Genomic DNA, 20,554 nt, shown 5'->3' with positions numbered 1-20,554 from the left:
CGCGAAAGGAGTGCAGCATGACGTTTCTCGACGCTGCAGGCTGCTCCACTGACCACTACATACATAAAGAATGATATATGAACACATGACCCATCTACTATTGGAGCTTAACAACTTTTACATATATTAGTCTTGTTCTGTATTTTTTTTTCAATCTACGAGAGCATCGTTAGAGCCACTGGCGATTTCAGCAACTCGTATATATATGTTAATTACTAGCCATTCAATCTGTTTCTTCAGATAACTTTGAAGAACTATAGTTTGTTGTTTGATCGTGAGTATAAAAAATTAAGTCTCAACTAAAGTAAAATTTAGAGAAACACCAAATGGTCCAAATCATAGTATTCAAAACCAAAAATCATGCAACTTAAACAAGAAATCAAAAATTGTAATTGAAGCAAAACACCAAATCAAGATAACATTTCAAACTTGCTCATCTACTCATCTTCATCTTCCCCATCAACAATGGACTCAAATGTTGGTAATTTCTCTTCTTCTCCATCACCATCGATTTCTTCATCTACAAATATCAGTGTACAAGTCAGTAATGTTACTCTTACTAAAATTATAATGTGAGTTATTTACCATGTGCGTAAGATTCATATCCTTTGATCCAATTCCTAGTGCATATCAGAGCTTGCACATTTTCTGGGAGTAGACGACTCCTATATTTGTTTAGAACTCGCGATCCAATACTGAAGGAGGACTCCGAAGTAACTGTTGTGATTGGAATACTTAGCAGATCACATGCCATTGCAGCCAAGTCACCATACCGATGCGCATTATCTTTCCACCAATCAAGGATGTCCAAGCTCTGGAAATTAGTAATGTCCAAAGGTGGTTCTTCAAGATAAGCTTCTAGAGGTGTCTTTCCACTAACAATTCCACTGACTTTGCGAAATGCAAAGAAATCCTAAGAAAGTTTAAAAAAAAAATATCATAGAGGAAAAAAAAAATTGGAGGCTGACGACAGAAGGAAAAAAATTGAACAGAAAAAAAAAATGCTTGTGAAATATACACACACTTCTACTCGTGAAAAAAATGCTTGTGTGAAAAAAAAATAAACAGAAGGAAAAAAATTGAAAACACTCACATTGTAGTTCCCAAACAGTCCCATTGATCCTGCCGCACAAGCTTTTTGCGGAACAGTGTCACGTGGCTCAGTGGAAGGTGAGTTATTCTTGGAGTTTTTGTCGTATGTCTCAAACAGAATACTGAGCTTGTCACGCAAGTTCTTCACCTTTGCATCACGTGTACTTATGTCAAGCTTCCCTAAACAACATTCAACAATTGAAAGCTTAAACCGTGGATCAAAGACTGCTGCCATTGCAAAAACACCACTAACTTCATCCCAATATTTGTCAAACTTCTCCTTCATCGGTCGCACCATGTATCTGACAATCTCATCTGCGCTTTCCTCATTTCTCCGAAGCCAATCATGGATCAACCAAACCTGATAGAAATACAGGTTTGCAGTCGGGTAATTCGAACCAGACATCAAGCTTGTGATCACAGCAAAAGGACCCAAAAAATCGCAGATATTAGCGGCTCTAGTCCATTCCTCATCTGTGGGCGCTGTTTTATAACCCTTCTTATCAAATGTCTCCAACTTAACAAATGCTTTACGGTACTTGAGGGCTCTTTCAAGCATATAGTAAGTAGAGCACAAAACGTCAGGATCTTGCTGTTCAACTTCCAATTCCGATCAATGTAATGTGCTGTCACACACATGTATCCTTCCCGTTTCACGGATGTCCACAAGTCAGACGTGAAGGAGACTCGTCCAGGGAGAGTCGCTAATTCCCTCTTGAGTGTGTCTCTCTCGCTTTCATAGAGTCTATACACATCTGCTCTCGCTGTGTTTCGACAAATGGTTTGGACGTCAGCATTCAAATACTTCCACGTGTCTCTCACTCTTTCATACTCCACGTACGAGTAAGGTAGATCATGCTGGACTATTGTCTTAGCTACCATCTGCCTAAACACAGTATGATCATACTTGCGAGATACCACTTTCCCTTCGATATTGAGTTGTTGCTGCCTTCCTCGATTCCTTGGATACATTTTACATCTCTCCCGATGTCTTCTCAACCCACTGGTTCCATGCGAATGAGATTGCCATGCATACTCACGTTTGCAATGATTGCATGCAGCTTTCAACTTTCCATTCGGTTTTTCGACCACCTTGAAATCTTTCCAGACATCTGATTTTTGCCTCTCTTCCCTTTCCTCTTCACCGATTTCATCCTCATCAAACTCTTCTTCATCTAGTTCATCATCAAGCTCGGGTATGTCCTCTGCGACCTTCTCCTTCTTCTTTTGCGACTGAGTAGGCGAAACCTTCTTCTTTTTGGACTTAGTAGGCGACTTTCTTCTCCCTCCACGAATCACAGACTTCATAGGAACAGACTTCCCCTTACTACACGCCTGTGCAGACGAGCCAACGCCACCATCGATAGTTGATTGCAACATGGGTTTCCCCGTGGCTGTTCCGAAACTGGTCTGTCTGCGAGGCTTGGTTTTTTGGGTTGGTTGACTGATTTCAACATCAGAATCATCAGTATCATCAACAAGACTGATAAGCCTTTTTCTGCTTCCTTGATGATTCCGATCAGCACGAGTTACACCAGCTTCCTGAGAAGCGATCTGATCACCAGCCTCAGCTGCTGCAGCAAGAGTAGCTAAGACTGCCTGAGTTGCAAAGTCCACAGTATTTGGCGGGGTGTAATTCGGATCAAACGTCGACTGATCTTCGGACTGGCTCCTTGATCCCATGGTCTCTCTCGCTCTCAACTCTCAAGTTTTGTGTTTTTTTTCACGCCGTGGAATGAAATTAACTTTTTAGGGTTTCCTAAATTTTGTCTATTTTTAAAAAATTTCTTAATATATTTTTTAAAATCTGTTATAATTGTTGATTTTCAAAATTCCAAATTTTATTATACAAGTACACAAACACAAGTAATCAAGCAAAGCAACGTAAACAAGCAAAGCAACGAAAACAGCAAGTGATCCGATAACCTACGCAAAGCCATCTAAACAAGTTAATGTTCTATCATATACGAAAGCAACCTAAACAAGTCAGTGATCCGATAACCTACGCAAAGCCATCTAAGTTTCATACGTTTAAGAGCTTACTAACCTGAGGTCCTTAAAGCTCCTATATCGGCTGAAGCTGGAAACTACTCGACCAGGTGGTGTATGTACTCGTGCAATCCTTCATTGTTCTCATCACAGGACACAAACAAAAAAAAAAGACAGTTCATTCAGTTCATAGAACACAAAAAAAAAAAAAGTACACGTGATGAAACAAACGATACTGAACAAACATATCAGATACTGAATGAACATTGGCACACAAACATTGTCCAGTTCATAGAAAAGACAGTTCATTCAGTTTATAGAAAACAAAAAAAAAATAAAAGACAGTTCAGGACACAAACCTTGGCACGCAATCTCCTTTTGCGCCAGCAACCGTCTTGGTGAAGTCGTTGATGAACATGAAAAATTGAAGCACGCAATCTACTACTCCGCTTGATCTCTTCTCTGTATGTACAAAAGAACAAAAGATGAGACATATCACTACTCAACACAAGACAATAAGATTTGCCGAACTAGTCAACACAAGACAATGAGATAGCGAGTTCTCCTATCACTGATTAATAGTTCTGGGTAAGAGAGTGACTAACCTGATGTTCTGAAGCTGTCTAAGAGGAGAAGAAGATGACCAAGTCGCCTACTTTCTCACCATCACTCCATCACCTCAACACAGAACACAAAACAAATACAACGCGACAAACAAACATATCAGATACTGAACACAAGTTATTTTTGTTCTATTATATAGAATTTTTATCACTAAATAAAAGCAAGGTTACCTCAGACAATAAGCATTGTCGATCAACACTGTTGTTACCTGAAAGCAAAGCTACAACGAATCAAAGACAGAACACAAATATACAAACAAACGATGAAACCAACAGACGCTTATTGGTCTTTTTAATAGATGGATCTAACAGAACGCTTACAGATCTTGTTGTTCAATTTGTTTACATGGATCGCTAACCTAGATAAGACATAACACAAACTATAGATCGCTAAGCTAGATCACTACCTTTCGGATCTTGTTGGTCTTCTTATCTAACAACCTGAAAAAAAAAACAAGAGTTAAAGCAGAGATTATAAGTCCAAAAGAACTTCAATTTTTTGTCTGAAATACATAACTCTGTACATGCATGTCCTATCTGTGGAGTTTGGAAGCTCGTAGGGAAGAACGGAAGACACATCGGAGAATAAGAATCTACTTTGTCGGACCCTTGTCGTTTTAGCTCCTCTGCTGCAGACTGCAGTTCGAAGACGAAGTAGTGAGCAGAAGCAGTGTCGGGAGAGCGAACCGCCGTCGTCATCGGTGGAGCTCTGTTTCTTTCCACGGTGGAAGTCGCAACCACATCGCCTTTCACTCTATCTCTCTCGCGTTTTTTTTTCAGGTGAAGAGCAAATGACAAGAATAAAGATTAGGGTTGCGGGACATGGAGAAACCCGCGGGTCACTGTGGGCTTGCCCGCTTTGGGTCCGGTTCCGCGACAAGCCTCTCCCGCGAGGCCCGCTTCTTTGCGGGACGTGAAATCACGGGCCCAAGCCCGCCCCGCCACAGGTCTAAACAGGCCTATCCCGCGGGCCACAGGTTCCTTTGACATCTCTAGAGATTTTCCCTGCCACGAATATAGAAACTACTTAATAGTTCTGAGCACGTATATATTATATGAATCAGCATATCTTAAGCGTGAGTTGTTAGAATTAAATGACTTTTAATTGAGAATCTTATGATAAATCATACTACTCCATTAACGAGTTCTACTCCATTTTTAATATTAGAGACTATTTAAATGTCAAGAACCAGTAGGGGTGGGCGTTCGGGTACCCGTTCGGATTCGGGTCCGGTATTTCGGATTTTCGGGTATTTCGGTATAGAGGTGTAGAACCCGTTCGGGTATTTCTGTACATCGGGTCGGGTTCGGGTATTTTTAATTCGGATTCGGTTATTTCAGATCGGGTTCGGATATTTAGATTTTGAAAAAAAAATTAAAATTTTCATTTTTCAAGTATCTTGTATTTAAAAATATAACTTTCTGTTAACTAATTTTTTATTTTTAATAGATTGAATGGTTAATAGATTTGGACATAATATTTTAAAACTAAAAAGACATTAATTTAGTTATTTTTTAAAAAAAAAATTGGATGTAACTTTTTGTTAATTTTTGAAATAAAAAATTTGACATGCATTTTAAGTGAGTAGCAAATTATTTTTTCCGTAATTGTATGTATATCATATGAATTTAAAGTATGTGTAGTATCAATATAAATATTTTATATAAAATGAGAGATTTAAACTAGAAATATAAGGTTAATTATACATATGTTCGGTTATCTTCGGATATCCATTCGGGTTCGGGTATTATCCGTTCGGGTTCGGGTATCCAATCTCTCCTTATTCAATACCCGTTCGGGTATTTTGCTACTTCGGTTCGGATTTCGGTTCGAGTTTTTCGGATCGGGTTCGGGTGCCACTTCGGATATCGGATAAAGTGCACACCCCTAAGAACCAGTCAACAAAAGATTTAACACATCGATGTAAAAAAAAGATTAAACACATCCTTATTTTCATATCTTGTAATTTAATTGATAGTAATTTACTAATTTTAACTAAATAAACCACAAGGTGGTGGTCTTTTAGATAGACTTTGGACAACAAAGTAATCCAGATTTAAAAGCTCTCCAATATATTTTATTATTTTGTCACGTGGATATAAGATAATACTCTAAGATCATTTCTAATAGTTTACTCAATTTTTTCTTTTAAATAAAGTAAATATATATACTAGAGTTGATTTATACTCTAATAGTATTATATTTAGAGTAAAAAATATAATAATGAATAAAAAATACTTTATTTATAGAATAAATTTATTTTTCAGTCTATTATTAAATGAAAATTTGAGTACTATTATAACATATTTACTCTAAATTCTGTTTATACTCAAAGTAAGATATTATCAGAGATGATTGGAGATGTTCTAAACTTTATTTGAATACCCAAAAAGATGGTTCATCAATGGACTACACCTACCCCTGAGAATTAGTACAGGTGTTTTCAACTTTTCATAGGCTTGAAATACTCTAGACTAATAAAAAATTAACTAAATATCATATGGTTATAGAAATTAACACCAATTTTTTTTTGAGAAGATGACATGTCAATAAATGAAAAACCTAAGAAAACCAATGAAATCATTTAAATATTACACGTCAGTTTACACATCACACATCAGTCAAATACAGTAAATCCCAAACGGTGATGTCGTCGTCTTTGGGATCTGCTTTTCTACAGTAAATCCCAAACAGTTAAAAAGAACCCTAAGGTTTAGGTCGCAGTCATCGAACAATTTGTTTGCCCGTGGCTTTGTGATCTGCTTTTCTATCATATGGTTGTATTATAAGCATTCTCTCTCTCTCTCTCCCTCTGTGTTTTAATTGAAATTATCTCTCTTAAGAGCTAGGTCTGTCGTATTTAGATTGATTTGCATATGAGATCTGTTAATTTCTTCTGATTCTAGAGTTTTAAAATGTATGAGTTATGTCTAGAACTGAAACTGAATGATTATTATTAAACGGAGATTATTGCATTTTCGTATTTAACAGATTGTGCGCAAATCAGCTCACTTGTGCTTTGACAAAAATTGGTGTACCCTGACTCTACGATAACAAGGCAAGTAGACAACTACGTTGTCACTCATGAGAAAGCTTTTGTCTTGTCTCAATGTCAATCTCTAAACCTAAGCCGGGGGCGGGTTCTAGCCGCTGCTGATTCAACTGAAACCTTAGATGGTTAAAGACTGTTTTTTAATGAAATTTTTTTCCCTTGATTCTTCTGATGTGGAAGTGGTTGCAATAAAGGAGTTTAGGTTTTAAAACTTGTAAGTGACTATTTATGTTTCTGAATGTTCTGGTGTCTCTGTTTCTGGAGGAAAATGTTTATTCGGTTAACTATTGTGTTCATGTGTTCATTCGTAATGTTTGTTCTTCTCCGATACTTTATTGGTTTTATTAGTAAAACCAGCTCACTTATCTTCTGGTATGCTTTACTCATTTGCATGTTTTGTCTCGTAGTAGTTAAAAAGATGTGTAGTCTTTGTATGTGAGGATTAAATTCTGAGCAAGAGTCTCATCAGCATTTGTTTTTCAAATGCTCCTATTCAACAGAGATCTGGTCTCATTTCTGTCGAGGTTTCACTACGGCACCTCCGGTTTCACTTCTCGCTGTCTCTAGATTATTGGTTCAGCCGCAGCTTTCTTCTTCTTCTGGTTTTTGTACCTTCGCTAAGCTTCTAATGAAGGTCATTGTGTACTTCCTGGCGGGAGTGGAACTCTCGGATATTCCGGGAGTCTTTTTCCCCTGTTTCTGTGATTGTAGCTGGAGTAGACCGAGAGACCGTCTGCTGTCCTTGCCAGCTCCCCTCCATTGCTGCAGATTTTCTTTTTCTTTTTCTTTTCCCTTTCCTCTTTCTCTTCCTTTTAGTTTAAATGTTTTCTTCTTGCATGTAATAAGTGGCTAGCCACATACTTTGTTAAAAACAGAAAAGCTTGGTATAAATCTTAACACTTAAACCAAAAAAATCCCCAAGTTTTCTAATCAATAAAGTTGAATTATATATTGATTAGAAAACTTGGGGATTTTTTTGGAATTTTTTTATACCAGAAATATATAACTCTAAGTTATCAGCATTCAATTTTTTCTGATTAACTTTATTCAATTCCTGGTATAAAAAAATCTGATAACTTTATTAACTCTAAGCAATCAACTTTATTGATTTAAAAAATGCTGATATTTTTGGTATGAAGGATTATAATTCATTAGTGAGAGTCAATTTATTCCGATAATACCAGGAATGCCCATATATACAACTCATGCACATGTAGCATATAATTTGGAAGTCATGCATGCATATGTTACAAATTAACTGAATAACATACATTACACATGATTGGAGAAATGTATAAAATAATAATATTCTAAGTGGGAATGAATTATTGGAAACAAATTTGTAAAAATGAATGGGCTATGTATGATTAACCAAGAAAGTTGGTGACCATAGACATGGGAACCAAACAAAGCCCTTTTTTCTTCAAGTCTACTGATAATTCACCTTCGTTTTGCACTGCACTCTCTCCTTTCACCTATGTAAAATTACCGCATGGTAAGTTACTGTGAGATATAGAAAATAGTTCGTATAACTTTTGATTGATAAACTCAAACGTTAGCTATAGGAAGTTATAGTTAGTGACTTAGTGTGGTTCTTACATTATTTGTGTCTTCACCAACGCCACCCCCGTGTCTCGTGTTGTTCTCCAATAGGTTCATTATGCTATTGACCTGTAAAAAACAACAAATCGTTCGTAGTTGATTTATTTATTTATGGACCAAATTAATTAAGGTAGGTTTGACTTGTTAAATTGATTATTCATTATATTCATCAATGTCAAATAGGAACTTACACAATGGCACTGATTGTTTCATCAAGTTTTTTTTTTGGGTGGTTCATTTCAAGAATATTTCAATTATGCGTCTCAATGGCGTCTAACCTTATCGATCCAATGTCCCATAAAAGATATAATCAGCATTTGACTAATAGATTATATATAAATATCGGTTTCATGACATTATTCACTTTAATATTTACCAAACTCGACTGTTAGTAGTGCAAAACAACGAAGAAAGAACCAAAGAATCAGAATTATGAAAAGATTGATATTTTCTAACTTACACATAGAAAATTCTACCTTACACATACCGCTTTAAGTATTTTCTTAAGAATTATAAAGAATAAATCGTTTTGTTCTAAAAATATGATTTTTGGAACAACACACACATATATATATAAATAGAGAGAGGTAGACTTACATTAAGACTACGAGAAGGAGAAGATGCAGTGTCTTCAAGATCACAATGACGACCAAAAGGAACCTCTCTATTTCTTGTCCTCTTGAAGTTCAAATTGTTGTAATAGTTAGGCCCTTCTTGTTTAGACATGTCAACGGTCTTCTTAGTCGCGACGAAAGACATTGCATCGGGGACGGAGGAAGAACTGAAATCTCCGATATGGACAGCACTTGAAGAAGCCTCGAAGAAATCTTCGAAGTACATTGACCAGCTACTTTCCTCCGGGGTTTGGTCGCTTGAAAACTTCAACGTTTCGCATTTGCTCATAATGAAAGCATTGTTCATTGAGCTCTCCATGAATATTTTCGAAGAGAAAGAAATGGAGTTTTTTCTTGGTTGTTAATTGGTAGCGACAGATGAAACATGCGTAAGGGTTAATTATATACATGATAAAATGTATTTCTTTTAAAGCACAAATTAGTATATAATGAAATATCAAATATGTCACTTCTCGGACATCCGATAAAATAAAATATTAAATATACAATACTTAAAGCTGAATTAATTTTTATTTTGCTAAAAATGATGGGAATGTTGGTTTGGAATCCTGGTTTGTGTGGTCGCTCTATCTGTATTTTCCCTCTATTTGGTTGGAAAAAAAGTTGATTTGAAATATTCAAACCAATTTAGCACTGTTACTTCTGCAGATTTAAACATGAATACGAATTTTAAAGACATAATTAAAAATTAAATCTGAAATTGAATCTTTTGAATAATACAAACTATTACTACTAGTTAAATTGTTTAAACATAAACAACTAAAATATTGGTTTTTTGGTTAAAAAAATTAAAATATTGTTTGGTAATTTATAAGTAATCAAGAATATAGAAATGAGAAAATACGATGAAGAAAGTATATATTATGATTGGATCCATTTGACAGTATTTTTTATTCTTAATGCTTTCTGAATAACTAAAAAGATATAAAATTTCTTATTTAAAAAGTTCTTATTTCATCAACTAATATGCGTCATTCATTAATACTGTATATAATTATCTGTTTTAATTTATATATAGTATGGTGCTCGGCTCTAGGATCTAAGTTTTTAGACGTGTATTCCGTCGAACTGCTCTGTGATTACTTTATCTTCTTTATCGAATAATTGTTTGGTGCATTATCCCTAAGAATAATGTATATATGTTAATATCTACAGCGAAGCCGGTAAATAATCATGTATGAATTTATGTGTGACGAGGAAGATGTGTCACATTCTGCTCCATATTCTGAAAAGGCTTTTAGTTGCCGTCAATTTTATTACGTCGCATTTTCGCTCGTTCCTACTAAGTTAATGAATAGATTGGACGGAAACATTTTTTTTCTTTAGATTCCTAATTAAATTAGTTTCTTGTTTGTCCACTTTGGTTGTGTTGGTCCATAAGAAACCGATAATTAAGTAATTATCACTAAGTTCTGGATTACGAATAAATCAACGAGCAAATGCGCCGGTTTCACATTATCCAAAAAATTTATATTAAGAAAACTACATGACTACTAAACTAGTTATTCGTACGGTACAAGTAGACGAGTTTCAAATAGTTTTTTTTTTTTTTTTTGGTTTAAATGTTAAGATTTATACCAAGATTTTCAGTTTTTTAGAATTGTGGCAAGCCACTTATTACAAGAGTTTCAAATAGTTTGTTTATTTAAAATATATATTTAATGTTCACATAAGAAAATAATATATTAAATAGTTAATGAGTTGAGGAATGAGGAGCATGGTTCATGATTTAAGAGACGAATATCGAATGCAGTCATGCTGATGCAGTACGTTTTTGGAGACCTTTTCGTTCAAACTCCAAACAAAACGGAATTTTTGATGAATTATGTGAATGAGTATAATGTATAAAAAGAAAGTTACATGTTAAGCTAAAAAGCCTAAAATAAAAAGAAACATATAGCAAATCGATCAACCCTACTTTGCACCATCTTAATCGTCATTTTTGTACTTCTGTGCAAACTCTTGCTATGCATGTGAATCCCTGCGATCCCTTTTTCAAGGGTTATACACTTATATGGAAACATTTTTTTTTTTTGAAACATTTACTTTTTGAATATATGTTATAAGATCAAATTACAGTTAAATTTTAAAAAAATAGCATACGTCACTCAAAACAAAAGTTAAATACCCCAAATATAAAATTTAACATGATTACCAAAAAAAACATTTTAATAGAGTTAAATCCTAGAAGAACTGCATATATCATATTCAACTTTAACTGGGTGTAGTGTATTGAATTTTGTTTTTTTTCTTAGCTATTAGGTGCAATTTCTCTAATAATATCCTAGAACTAAAAATAAAACGTTATTTACAGGAGAGTTAGGTAACCAAAATTATAAACTAAACCAACAAAGAAGATTTAGAATTTGTCAACTTCCAGTTTAATAATCTTAAATATCATTGACTTTGTAAAACTCCTTGACATACGTCAACTGAAGATCTCACAAAGATTTTATTTCATTTAAAAATGAATTATTTCTATTATTGAGCTGCCTAACTTAAGGATAAATTATTTACTAGATCTCGATCCGTGCAACCGCGCGGGTTTTTGTTTTCATTTATTTTTATATAAATATTTTTTTCAATTTTAAATTAGTATATTTTATAATATATATGTGTCTATAAATTTTTAAAACATAATAAGTTTATTGTATATATTTTTTCATTGAATAGATTGTTTGAGACTTTCACATGTATTTGTATTTTTTTCTATATATATATTTTCGGATTATTATTTCATTATTAAAATTGTAACTATATATATAAAGATTAATAAAATATTGTTTTATTGTCATATTCAAAGATATTATAACATTTCACAAATTTTTAAAAAAATTTAAAATTAAACTTTTCGCTTTATAGGTTTATATTATCGAGTAAATAATTAAACATTTAGTTTTTGTTTAATTTTTAAAATAAATTATATAGTTTAAAATTTGTTTTCATTGGTTTAAGGTAATATATCACATTGATATACTATATAAGTATATAATACGTTTGTAGTATATCACATTGATATACTTATATAATATAGCTAGAAATAATCGATGTGTTTAAGATAAATAGTACAATAAAATCTACGTGGCGAATTAGTGGGTTCCAGTAAAGCTACAAAAGATAAATAAATGACGCTCAACGGAATATTACTTTGTGCTTCAGAAAAAAACAGATAGGTCAATGCTTTTTGTATATATATATATATATATATATTTCCGATTAAAATAAAATTTGTTACGTCATACGGTTAGATTAACATAGTTTTCAGTCTCCTGAAAAGAAAATAAAAGAAATAGCTTTCACTTAATCAGCTTTCGCGATTAAAAGAACAGAAAAACAAATTACTTGTCTCATTTACGTGTATTGATATGAATAACGATAACAAGAGTAATATTTAGCGATCAATATATTCATGTGTCATGTAATATTACCCTAACCAAAATCGACTTTATACGAAGAATAACGCGACATGTAAGTACATCGCGTTGATTTACATGCTAGAGTGAAATTGCAAATAGACACGTATATGCCGCTTTGACATCCGCATGTGAGCTACCAATTATTCTCAAGTTGTTAAGCTAAACATGATTATGATTTATGATAAAAGTCAAATCCAATGATTAGGGATTAGGAATTGTTCAAAAATAACCAATGTTGTGGTAAAGGGGTTGCGGCTGTAACTTCTGCTACTTGGATTCAACTCACGGTAGAAATGACTATTTACAATGTTTGAATTCCCGATAAAGAGGTGAAAATAACTTTTTGTTTACCAAAAAAAAAATTGTTCAAAAATAAAGGAACGAGAGAAACATCTCTTTTATTTACTTTTATTTCGTTATAGTTGTGTACCTTTTTTTTCCTCTTGAAAAACCTATTATGAGATTTACAAGAATACAATAAAAATTACAAAGAGAATTTTGAATTTACGAGTAACGCTATTGTTGATATATTTTGAATTAGTGACGACTGACGACTCATTAAAGCATATAATCAAGAATTTTGCTGTTCGGTTGGTACTTGGTAAGTCAGGGTCCATGAGGTGATGGTTTCTTTTTTAGTCATTTTTCTTAAGGAAATTTGACTGTATAACCAAGAGAAAATTATAATACAAAATCTAACAATTTTACCTAATAAGCTAAAGTACACAACATATTTTTTTATATAATTGTCATTTTGTCCGTTCTAAACAACATATTCTAGATAATGATAATTATTACATCATGTTTTATTCTTCTTTCACATGTTTACATCTAGTTAGGTTATCAAAAGATGAAGCCACGAACAATGATTCTTCTCCTTCATTATTCCATCAATTTTATTTCCACCATAATGACCTCCATCTGTATAATTGAACCATCACCACTAATTGTTTTACTCGTCACAACCGGTCTTCTCTTCCACCACTGTCGTCACCTATTTTTTCTTCACTTTCTCCTACTGTCTCTTCTTCTTTTTCTACCTATTGTATCAACAACAAAATATCTTCTTCAACCACTGTTAGACATACATGTTTCCGCCAGTCGTTATTTATTCCATTGGAAGAGAAAAGGTAAATACATCTAAAAAAAATATTCCACATCGATTATATATCTCCATTCTATTTTGTGTATGTACTTGTAAATGGAATAGCACATGTTGATGTCATATGAACAGATATAAATAGAACGAGCATTTGGAGATGTTGCATGATATATATTATTGAAAATCAACTATGGCCACTAGGATGTCGAATACCGTTGATCAGAAAAAAAACTATACTGTATATAGATGTTTATTCTATAATTTTGTATTAGTTATTTCTGTCTGTGATAAAATATCAGAGAAGATAACTGATTCTTTTTCTATTATATTATAGACAAATAAAATAGATGTGTAACATAATATATGTTATGATTGTTTTTATTCCACCTGTAACATTGGTGCTACCACCGGTTGTTTTATTGCTGCCACTCTTTCTCTCTTCTTCCAGTTGTTTTATTGCTGCCACTCTTTCTCTCTTCTTCCACCTCATACCTACTATAGCCTCCTCATCTCCTTTAAATGTTTCAATGTAATATTTTGCTCTATTCTATTTGACGAATGTAAAATATAAATGTGATTTTATCATAAATAAGCATGTACTATTTTTTGAAGTTGTATCCTTGATATGAATATTGGTTTATGAGTTAACCACACCGACACAAGTGATTTACAAACTCAATTTATCATTTCTTTAACCACATCCAAACAAATGATTGTAATTCACAAGTTTATTCTACCTTTCATTTTATATAATATAGTTTAATATTACAATATATTATGTGCTATTCCAGATTTTAATTTTATTTAAATATTATAAATATATATTATAGTTTACATTTGGTTTGGATTTAGTATTTAGGAGCTGAAGTAATGTTTAGTATTTAAAAATTGTGGATGAAATTATAATCTTATACTACTTCAGCGATATGGAATATAACGGTGCATATGTATGTTATTAAATGGAATAAACCATTTACTGCAACATCTTTATATTTTAAATCACTCCTTTCACTGCCTACAGTAAATATATATGCAGTAAATATCAGGCTGACATGGCTGGCTCCTCCTCATTCATATGGAATAGTTTCGAGTTGTTCTTTACCATATATTCTATCGGCCACGTCATTTCCTTCTGCACATAGTCGGATAATTATAAAAAGAAAGGTTAAAATCGGATGACTTTTGGCATAAATGTTAGATTATACATCAAAATCAATATGGTTACTTAGTTTCTATTGCCAAATTGGTTAGTACATAAATAAGTCATTCTCTTTATGCGAATTCATTAGTTTTAAAGTTTCAAATTTATGTTGTATGTGTTTAAATTACACCAGTGTATCAGAATATATATTTAGTCTCTATTTTTCAGCAATTTTTTTTTGTTTTTTTTTTTAATTTGTTCATGTTTATTTTCTTGCATTCTTTATAACAGTTATTATACAAAACTACATTGAATAGCACTAATTCAACAGTTTAATATCCAAACATATAAAAGAAACAAAGAGACTAAAGCTGCTAAATATAAAGATAAATATTAGAAAAACTCTTAGCAAAACATTTGAGTTAATATATATGAACATAGAACAAAATTATTTTATTGCTTCGGTTTACTTTGATTCTTTTTTAAATTAAGTTACACACAAAAGCATTAAGAGATATTTTTTTTGGGTAAAAAGCGTTAAAAATATTTATACCCCCTAAAACAATTTTACAAAAATCTAGAACTTCTAACATCATCTATGTATAGTTCTACCATGGTGCTTAGATATCATTATTAGATTCTAGAATTGTATACAATTGTACGGTGATATTTTACTGAATGTGTGTGTTTCTTGTGTTCTAGTTTTAAAGATTTTCTACTACCAAAACTTATTTAATTGTTGCAGACAATAAAACTACTGCATTTTAGGTTAGAATTTTTTTATAAAAAATCTAAAACTAGCTAATTAGGGTGGAAATGCACGTTCGTCAGTTTATAAGAAAAAAAATTAGATTAATTGAAATTGTTTTTAGTGGTACAATTTATGTTCCAGTGGTGATTTGAAGATATAATTTGATAGTGAATATAATTTTTTTGAGAGCTACAGTTATGTCATGGGTTTCTCTGTTAAACTTCAAAAAGACTTTTATCAAAGGTAGTGTTCAACAATCAGACTTTTATCAAAGGTAGTGTTCAACAATCAGTCAAGGTGGACGAAAGTTAACTCGTGAATGAAGATGTATTGCTCCTGGTTTGAGAAGGTGTTTGAACGGGTCATGATAAATACCAGAAGATGTATTAGTTATCTGTAGTGATTGATGTACTAATCTTGAAATAGTACAGGAAAGGGTATAATAAGTCATACAAGATACTAACTTATGTGACTGCTGAAATACATCAGTGGACAACAACACGGGGTCGATTAGGACCAACCCAAGACATGATGTTGAGCTGGATAATCATCATGAATAGTTTAGTTAAGATTATGAAAAAGTTTCTTTATTTATAGAAGGTGAAAAATGAAAGATTGCTTAGAGATCTTAGGACTTAACAATCAGTACAAATATAAAATTCTATCTCATGAAAGCTTACTTGTCTAGGGTATTTCTCAGATATGCACACAAGATGTATAGGATGGTAGTTAATGATAGTGTTGCTTCATAATCATCGTAAGCCTTTTTTCAAAAAAAATAATAATCATCCATCTAAAAATAATAGTAAGCATTGTAGTGTTGGATACCATAGCAATGGTAATCGTAATCTTGTTCTAGTAGATTTGTTTTTCAGAGATGTAGAAAATTTAACTTCGATAAGAAAAATTATATGTTTATTTATTTATTTTTATACTCATGCATATTCTATACGCACTCGAACAGATAGTGCTAGCCACAAATCACACTTTGAGTGAAGCCACTGGACCTTCATGTGCAGTGTAGGAATGTTGCGGGTTAAAGTTAAAGATAATGTTTTTTGGCATAAATTAGTCACCAAGTAGTTTAACCAATATATCTCTCTTTTTTTTTTTATCAAAAAAAACCAATATATCTCTACAAGCAACTTCAAGATAGTAAAACTGATATTAGATTAAAGTGAACATAAACTAATTGGTGGGCTTAATGGGCTCGACAGGGCAAGTTGTAAAAGGCATCATATATCGACAATTCTAGCACACGATCATGCCATATGAAAACACTTTTCCTGGTGGTAGCCAATCCCGATGGTTGATGATCCAGTTTTAGGTTGAGTAGTTTTCTTTAAAAATAGGTTAGTAGTTTAGGTTAAAATTCAAATCAAATAGAATAAAATTGTTTTTCGAAATTTATGTGGCTGATTTTTTATATCTAATCTATTAAAACAAAAGTACAATTTAGAATTAACCCTAAGACTTACAACTTATTTACGAATCTATGCCATTAAAGTAATAACCAAACCTAAATTTAAGCAACTATTGTTTTTTCCTAATTTGACAAATAATATCCTCAATCTAATACACAATCAATTTGGTTTAATTATCTTACTAACATATAGTAATATTAAAATTTTATGTCCACAAATAAAACATTATTGTAAGTTGTTTTCAAAAGTTCAATTTTTTTTTTTTTGGTAAAATGTTAAGATTATTATACCAAATTTTCTTTTTTTACAGAAATACGAAGAAGACTAGAAACGGAATTGCAGAAATTAAAACTAAACAAAGCATCTATAATGAAAATGCACTTTCTATTACAAAGAAGAATAGCCTAAGAGATGAACCGGAGGTAACGTAGAGACGATGACCCAAAGGAGAAGTGTGAGGGGACTAAGCTCTCAGTTGCCGCGAGCTCCCAGAGAGAAAGGCGGCTCAAACCTTGAAACAACGGGTAAAGACCTACAGCTTCCAAGAGACTCAATCATCAACACAACCACAAAGAAATACATCACGATGCTGCAAACCCATTCAACATCGCCCCACCGGCAGCACGAGGAGGAGTCCACAGATAGGCGGTGCCGTCGTGCGGGACGGTGAACTGGAGATTGCTGCCTCCAACCCTCCAAACCCAAGACCGTATACACCCATTTAACCCACCGAACAAGAGGATCAGTGAGACATATCGGGCACACCTCCTCCGGAAAAGAGCAACCTTCGAACTAGTAAGAGAACCGAGTGCCAAACTACCTCCTATCCACACTCTACAGACCATACCGCTTTCACAGAAGCTACAACTCCAAAAAGATGACGCCTTTATTGCAGGAAAGAGAGAGACTTACGCGCTGCCACAGTCAAGAGCTCGACTCTGGAAGACAGAGACCACCAATGAGACGCGGATGCTGTCTCGTGACTCGTTACGTACTGTCACAGGAACCTCCAAGCTCGGACGACAACACCGAAAGAAGAAGCACCTCACACGCACCCATAACTGAGAACCAGCAACAGGATCTCCCAAAAGTAAAGAGGCTCTGGACGGATCCAAAAACCCAGACATAAAAACCCAGCCATGAAACACAAACCTCACTCGAGCCACCAAGGAAGCGTGACAATGAAGAACCGCAGGGTAGAAATCTCATCTAAACTCCACGCGCCGTCGCTCTCATGGTCGGAACCCTAGATCCAGGAAAAAGCTGAGAGAAAATCCAGCGACCTGAAAGCGGGAGAGAGGATCGACGCTGGTCCTAGCGCTAACCTCTAGAACACCGCCTCGGTACCAACAGATCTACTGCAGGAGCTCCAGCAAAGATACATACGGCACCAACCACCCACGTAGCCGACTCCACCGACAGTCCCTTGCACCAATCGTCGCCGTCACACCAGATCGACTACCGCGAGAACCAAACCACCGGATCTATCACGGATAGATGAGAAGTCTGAGGCGGAGGGGACAGATCCAGGGCTTTGGCAAGACCGAAGGGAGAAGGGAAAAGCCGATGAAGCAAAACAGAAAGAGAAGACACGAGCCTCCGACGACGACCTAGAAGGACCACCGCCGCCGGAGCAGGGAGGAGCGAGGCTGGCTGAAGCTGAAACTAGGTTAGAGAGATGGTGGAGAAAAGTTTTTTGAGAGAGAAAAAAGATCGCTCCCAATTCTAAAAACTAAAAAGTTCAATTTTATATATGTCGACCATTACAACTTCAAAATACACAAATTCATAACAACAAATGTAAATACAAATTAAAATAGCAATCAATCGACCCTGCAGTCGGTCCAAATCGTGAACTCCAACAAAAAACAGAAGAATGTTTAAAGTTTCGGTCTTATTAGACCATCTTTATCCCGGGTTATTAGGGGGGTTTCTTAACCCGGGAGTCCCACAAAAACCATAAAAACCGATCACAAAAGTAATGAAATAAGAACCGATCTTGGTTGGGTTTTTGCACTGTTTGCAGACCCCACCGACACGTGGCAGCCCATGATTGATTCGCTTTTTAATTTTTTTTTTCAGACCAAAAAAAATTAATAGCGTTAAAATGTTCTTAGTATATGTTTTCTCATTTTGTATTTACATTTTTTATATAAAATTTGTATTTACATTTTAAGATTTGCCAAGCTCCTCCAAACTATTCTTCCTAATAAAACTGAATTTCTTTGCAAATGTCCACCCACGTAAACTATTCTTCTTCACACATATATGTTTTGCATTTAAAAAATGTTATAACAAATTTATTATTCTTTATATGTGTGTTTAAAGTATTAAGTACTATATACTACTCTTCATTTAGGTTACCCTTATTATAACTAACAAGGAAAAATATCCCTCCACTCATTCTTTAAAATCATAACTGGCAATTTTATTGTTACAAAATTTTGCTATTTATTTAAAATCGTAAATAACAAACATAATCAATTTTTATCACAAAAAACATTTAAAAATATTTCCTATTTATTAAAAACTCAATCAGTTGTTAGCTAAATTGTAATCTTTCTATATATTTGGGTCTAAACTTCTTTATAATCTATCTTACCAATAAATTATTATTCTAAATGAAACCATGTCCGATAGATTTACCCTTTAGGTAATACTTTCTATAATCTGGTCACGCAAGAAATTATATTCATAACAGTATCACCAATACTATTGATTTAGGCAGACGACTAAATATACATATACCTCAACTATTTCGATTGATTCATTACATATATTATACCATTTATACAAAAAATTACTTATAAAAATGTAAAAATAAATACATGTGCGGTTTATGGGTCAACCACCAACATACATTTAAATTATAAATATATGTATACCATTTATAAAAAACAAAAATTTACTTATAAAAAAATAAAAATAAACATCCGCTCGGGCGAGCGGGTCAAGCTCTAGTACTCTATTATTATTGTTTCTTTTGTTGTAGAAATTGACTTCACATTAAAGAATGATTTGCGAAAATGACCTAGAAATTGAAAACAAACACAAAGCTAATTGTCTTTTTTTTTTTCTGTTTACTATTTTACCATTTATTTATAATACAATATTATTTTTTTTCAAATAATTACAAAATATCATTATTGTTATTATTTTCTCAGAAACTGTGTAAAAACCATATACACCCTAAATATTTACACTTATTATACATGTGAAAAGTATGAAACTAAAATTAAAAAGCACTTTTTATTAAACAAAAATAACAGATACTTCTTTCTATTCATAAATAGTATCGCTTAAAGATTTTACTTCTGTTTTATAAAAATAATATTTAATATTTTTAACGAGAAATTTAAAAAAAAGTTTTTATCTCTATTGTGTTTCAAAAAAAAAGTTTTTATCTCTATTTTAATATATTAATTAGAGAAAACTAATATTTATAACATAAATAGAAGGTAAATTAGAATTGTAGATGATTGTTATCTTTATAGTTTGGGAACTTTTGGGTCGCTATACGTCCAACAACCTCTGGTAAAAAACTAATTTTTATCACAAAAACACATAAGCATTTTGAAAAAAATGGATCTGAACCAGTTATACGAATGCCCATACCTAACCAGAAGGACCACAGTCACGAAACCAAACCCTTCAGGATACATATGAGGTTTGAGAGAATTAAGTTTTTCTTCCGTCTTTGTTCTTCTATATATTGTTGTAAATTTG

At 33.2% G+C, this 20,554-nt stretch overlaps 1 protein-coding gene across 1 annotated transcript; it reads right to left on the bottom strand.

Moving 5' to 3' along the window:
* Window positions 1-6,424: 6,424 nt before the first annotated feature.
* On the bottom strand, window positions 6,425-10,913 carry LOC106420964 (vascular-related unknown protein 4-like). Its single transcript, XM_013861795.3, has 3 exons — window positions 8,957-10,913; window positions 8,357-8,428; window positions 6,425-8,232 (listed from the first exon to the last, which is right to left on the bottom strand). Exons 1-3 carry the CDS (start codon window positions 9,290-9,292, stop codon window positions 8,125-8,127), a joined length of 516 nt encoding a protein of 171 aa, XP_013717249.1. The 5' UTR covers window positions 9,293-10,913; the 3' UTR covers window positions 6,425-8,124.
* Between the last annotated feature and the right edge of the window lie 9,641 nt (window positions 10,914-20,554).

The sequence above is a fragment of the Brassica napus genome, chromosome A2 (genome assembly GCF_020379485.1).
Source record: "Brassica napus cultivar Da-Ae chromosome A2, Da-Ae, whole genome shotgun sequence".
NCBI classification, from domain to species: Eukaryota; Viridiplantae; Streptophyta; class Magnoliopsida; order Brassicales; family Brassicaceae; genus Brassica; species Brassica napus.
This window is presented reverse-complemented; position numbering and strand designations above follow the sequence as displayed.

Coding starts and splice junctions, on each gene's coding strand:
- LOC106420964 (XM_013861795.3), bottom strand. CDS start 9,292: ATGGAGAGCTCAATGAACAATGCTTTCATTATGAGCAAATGCGAAACG. Junction 8,429..8,956: donor CTCCTTCTCGTAGTCTTAAT/GTAAGTCTACCT, acceptor TGTTTTTTACAG/GTCAATAGCATAATGAACCT. Junction 8,233..8,356: donor TTGGTGAAGACACAAATAAT/GTAAGAACCACA, acceptor AATTTTACATAG/GTGAAAGGAGAGAGTGCAGT.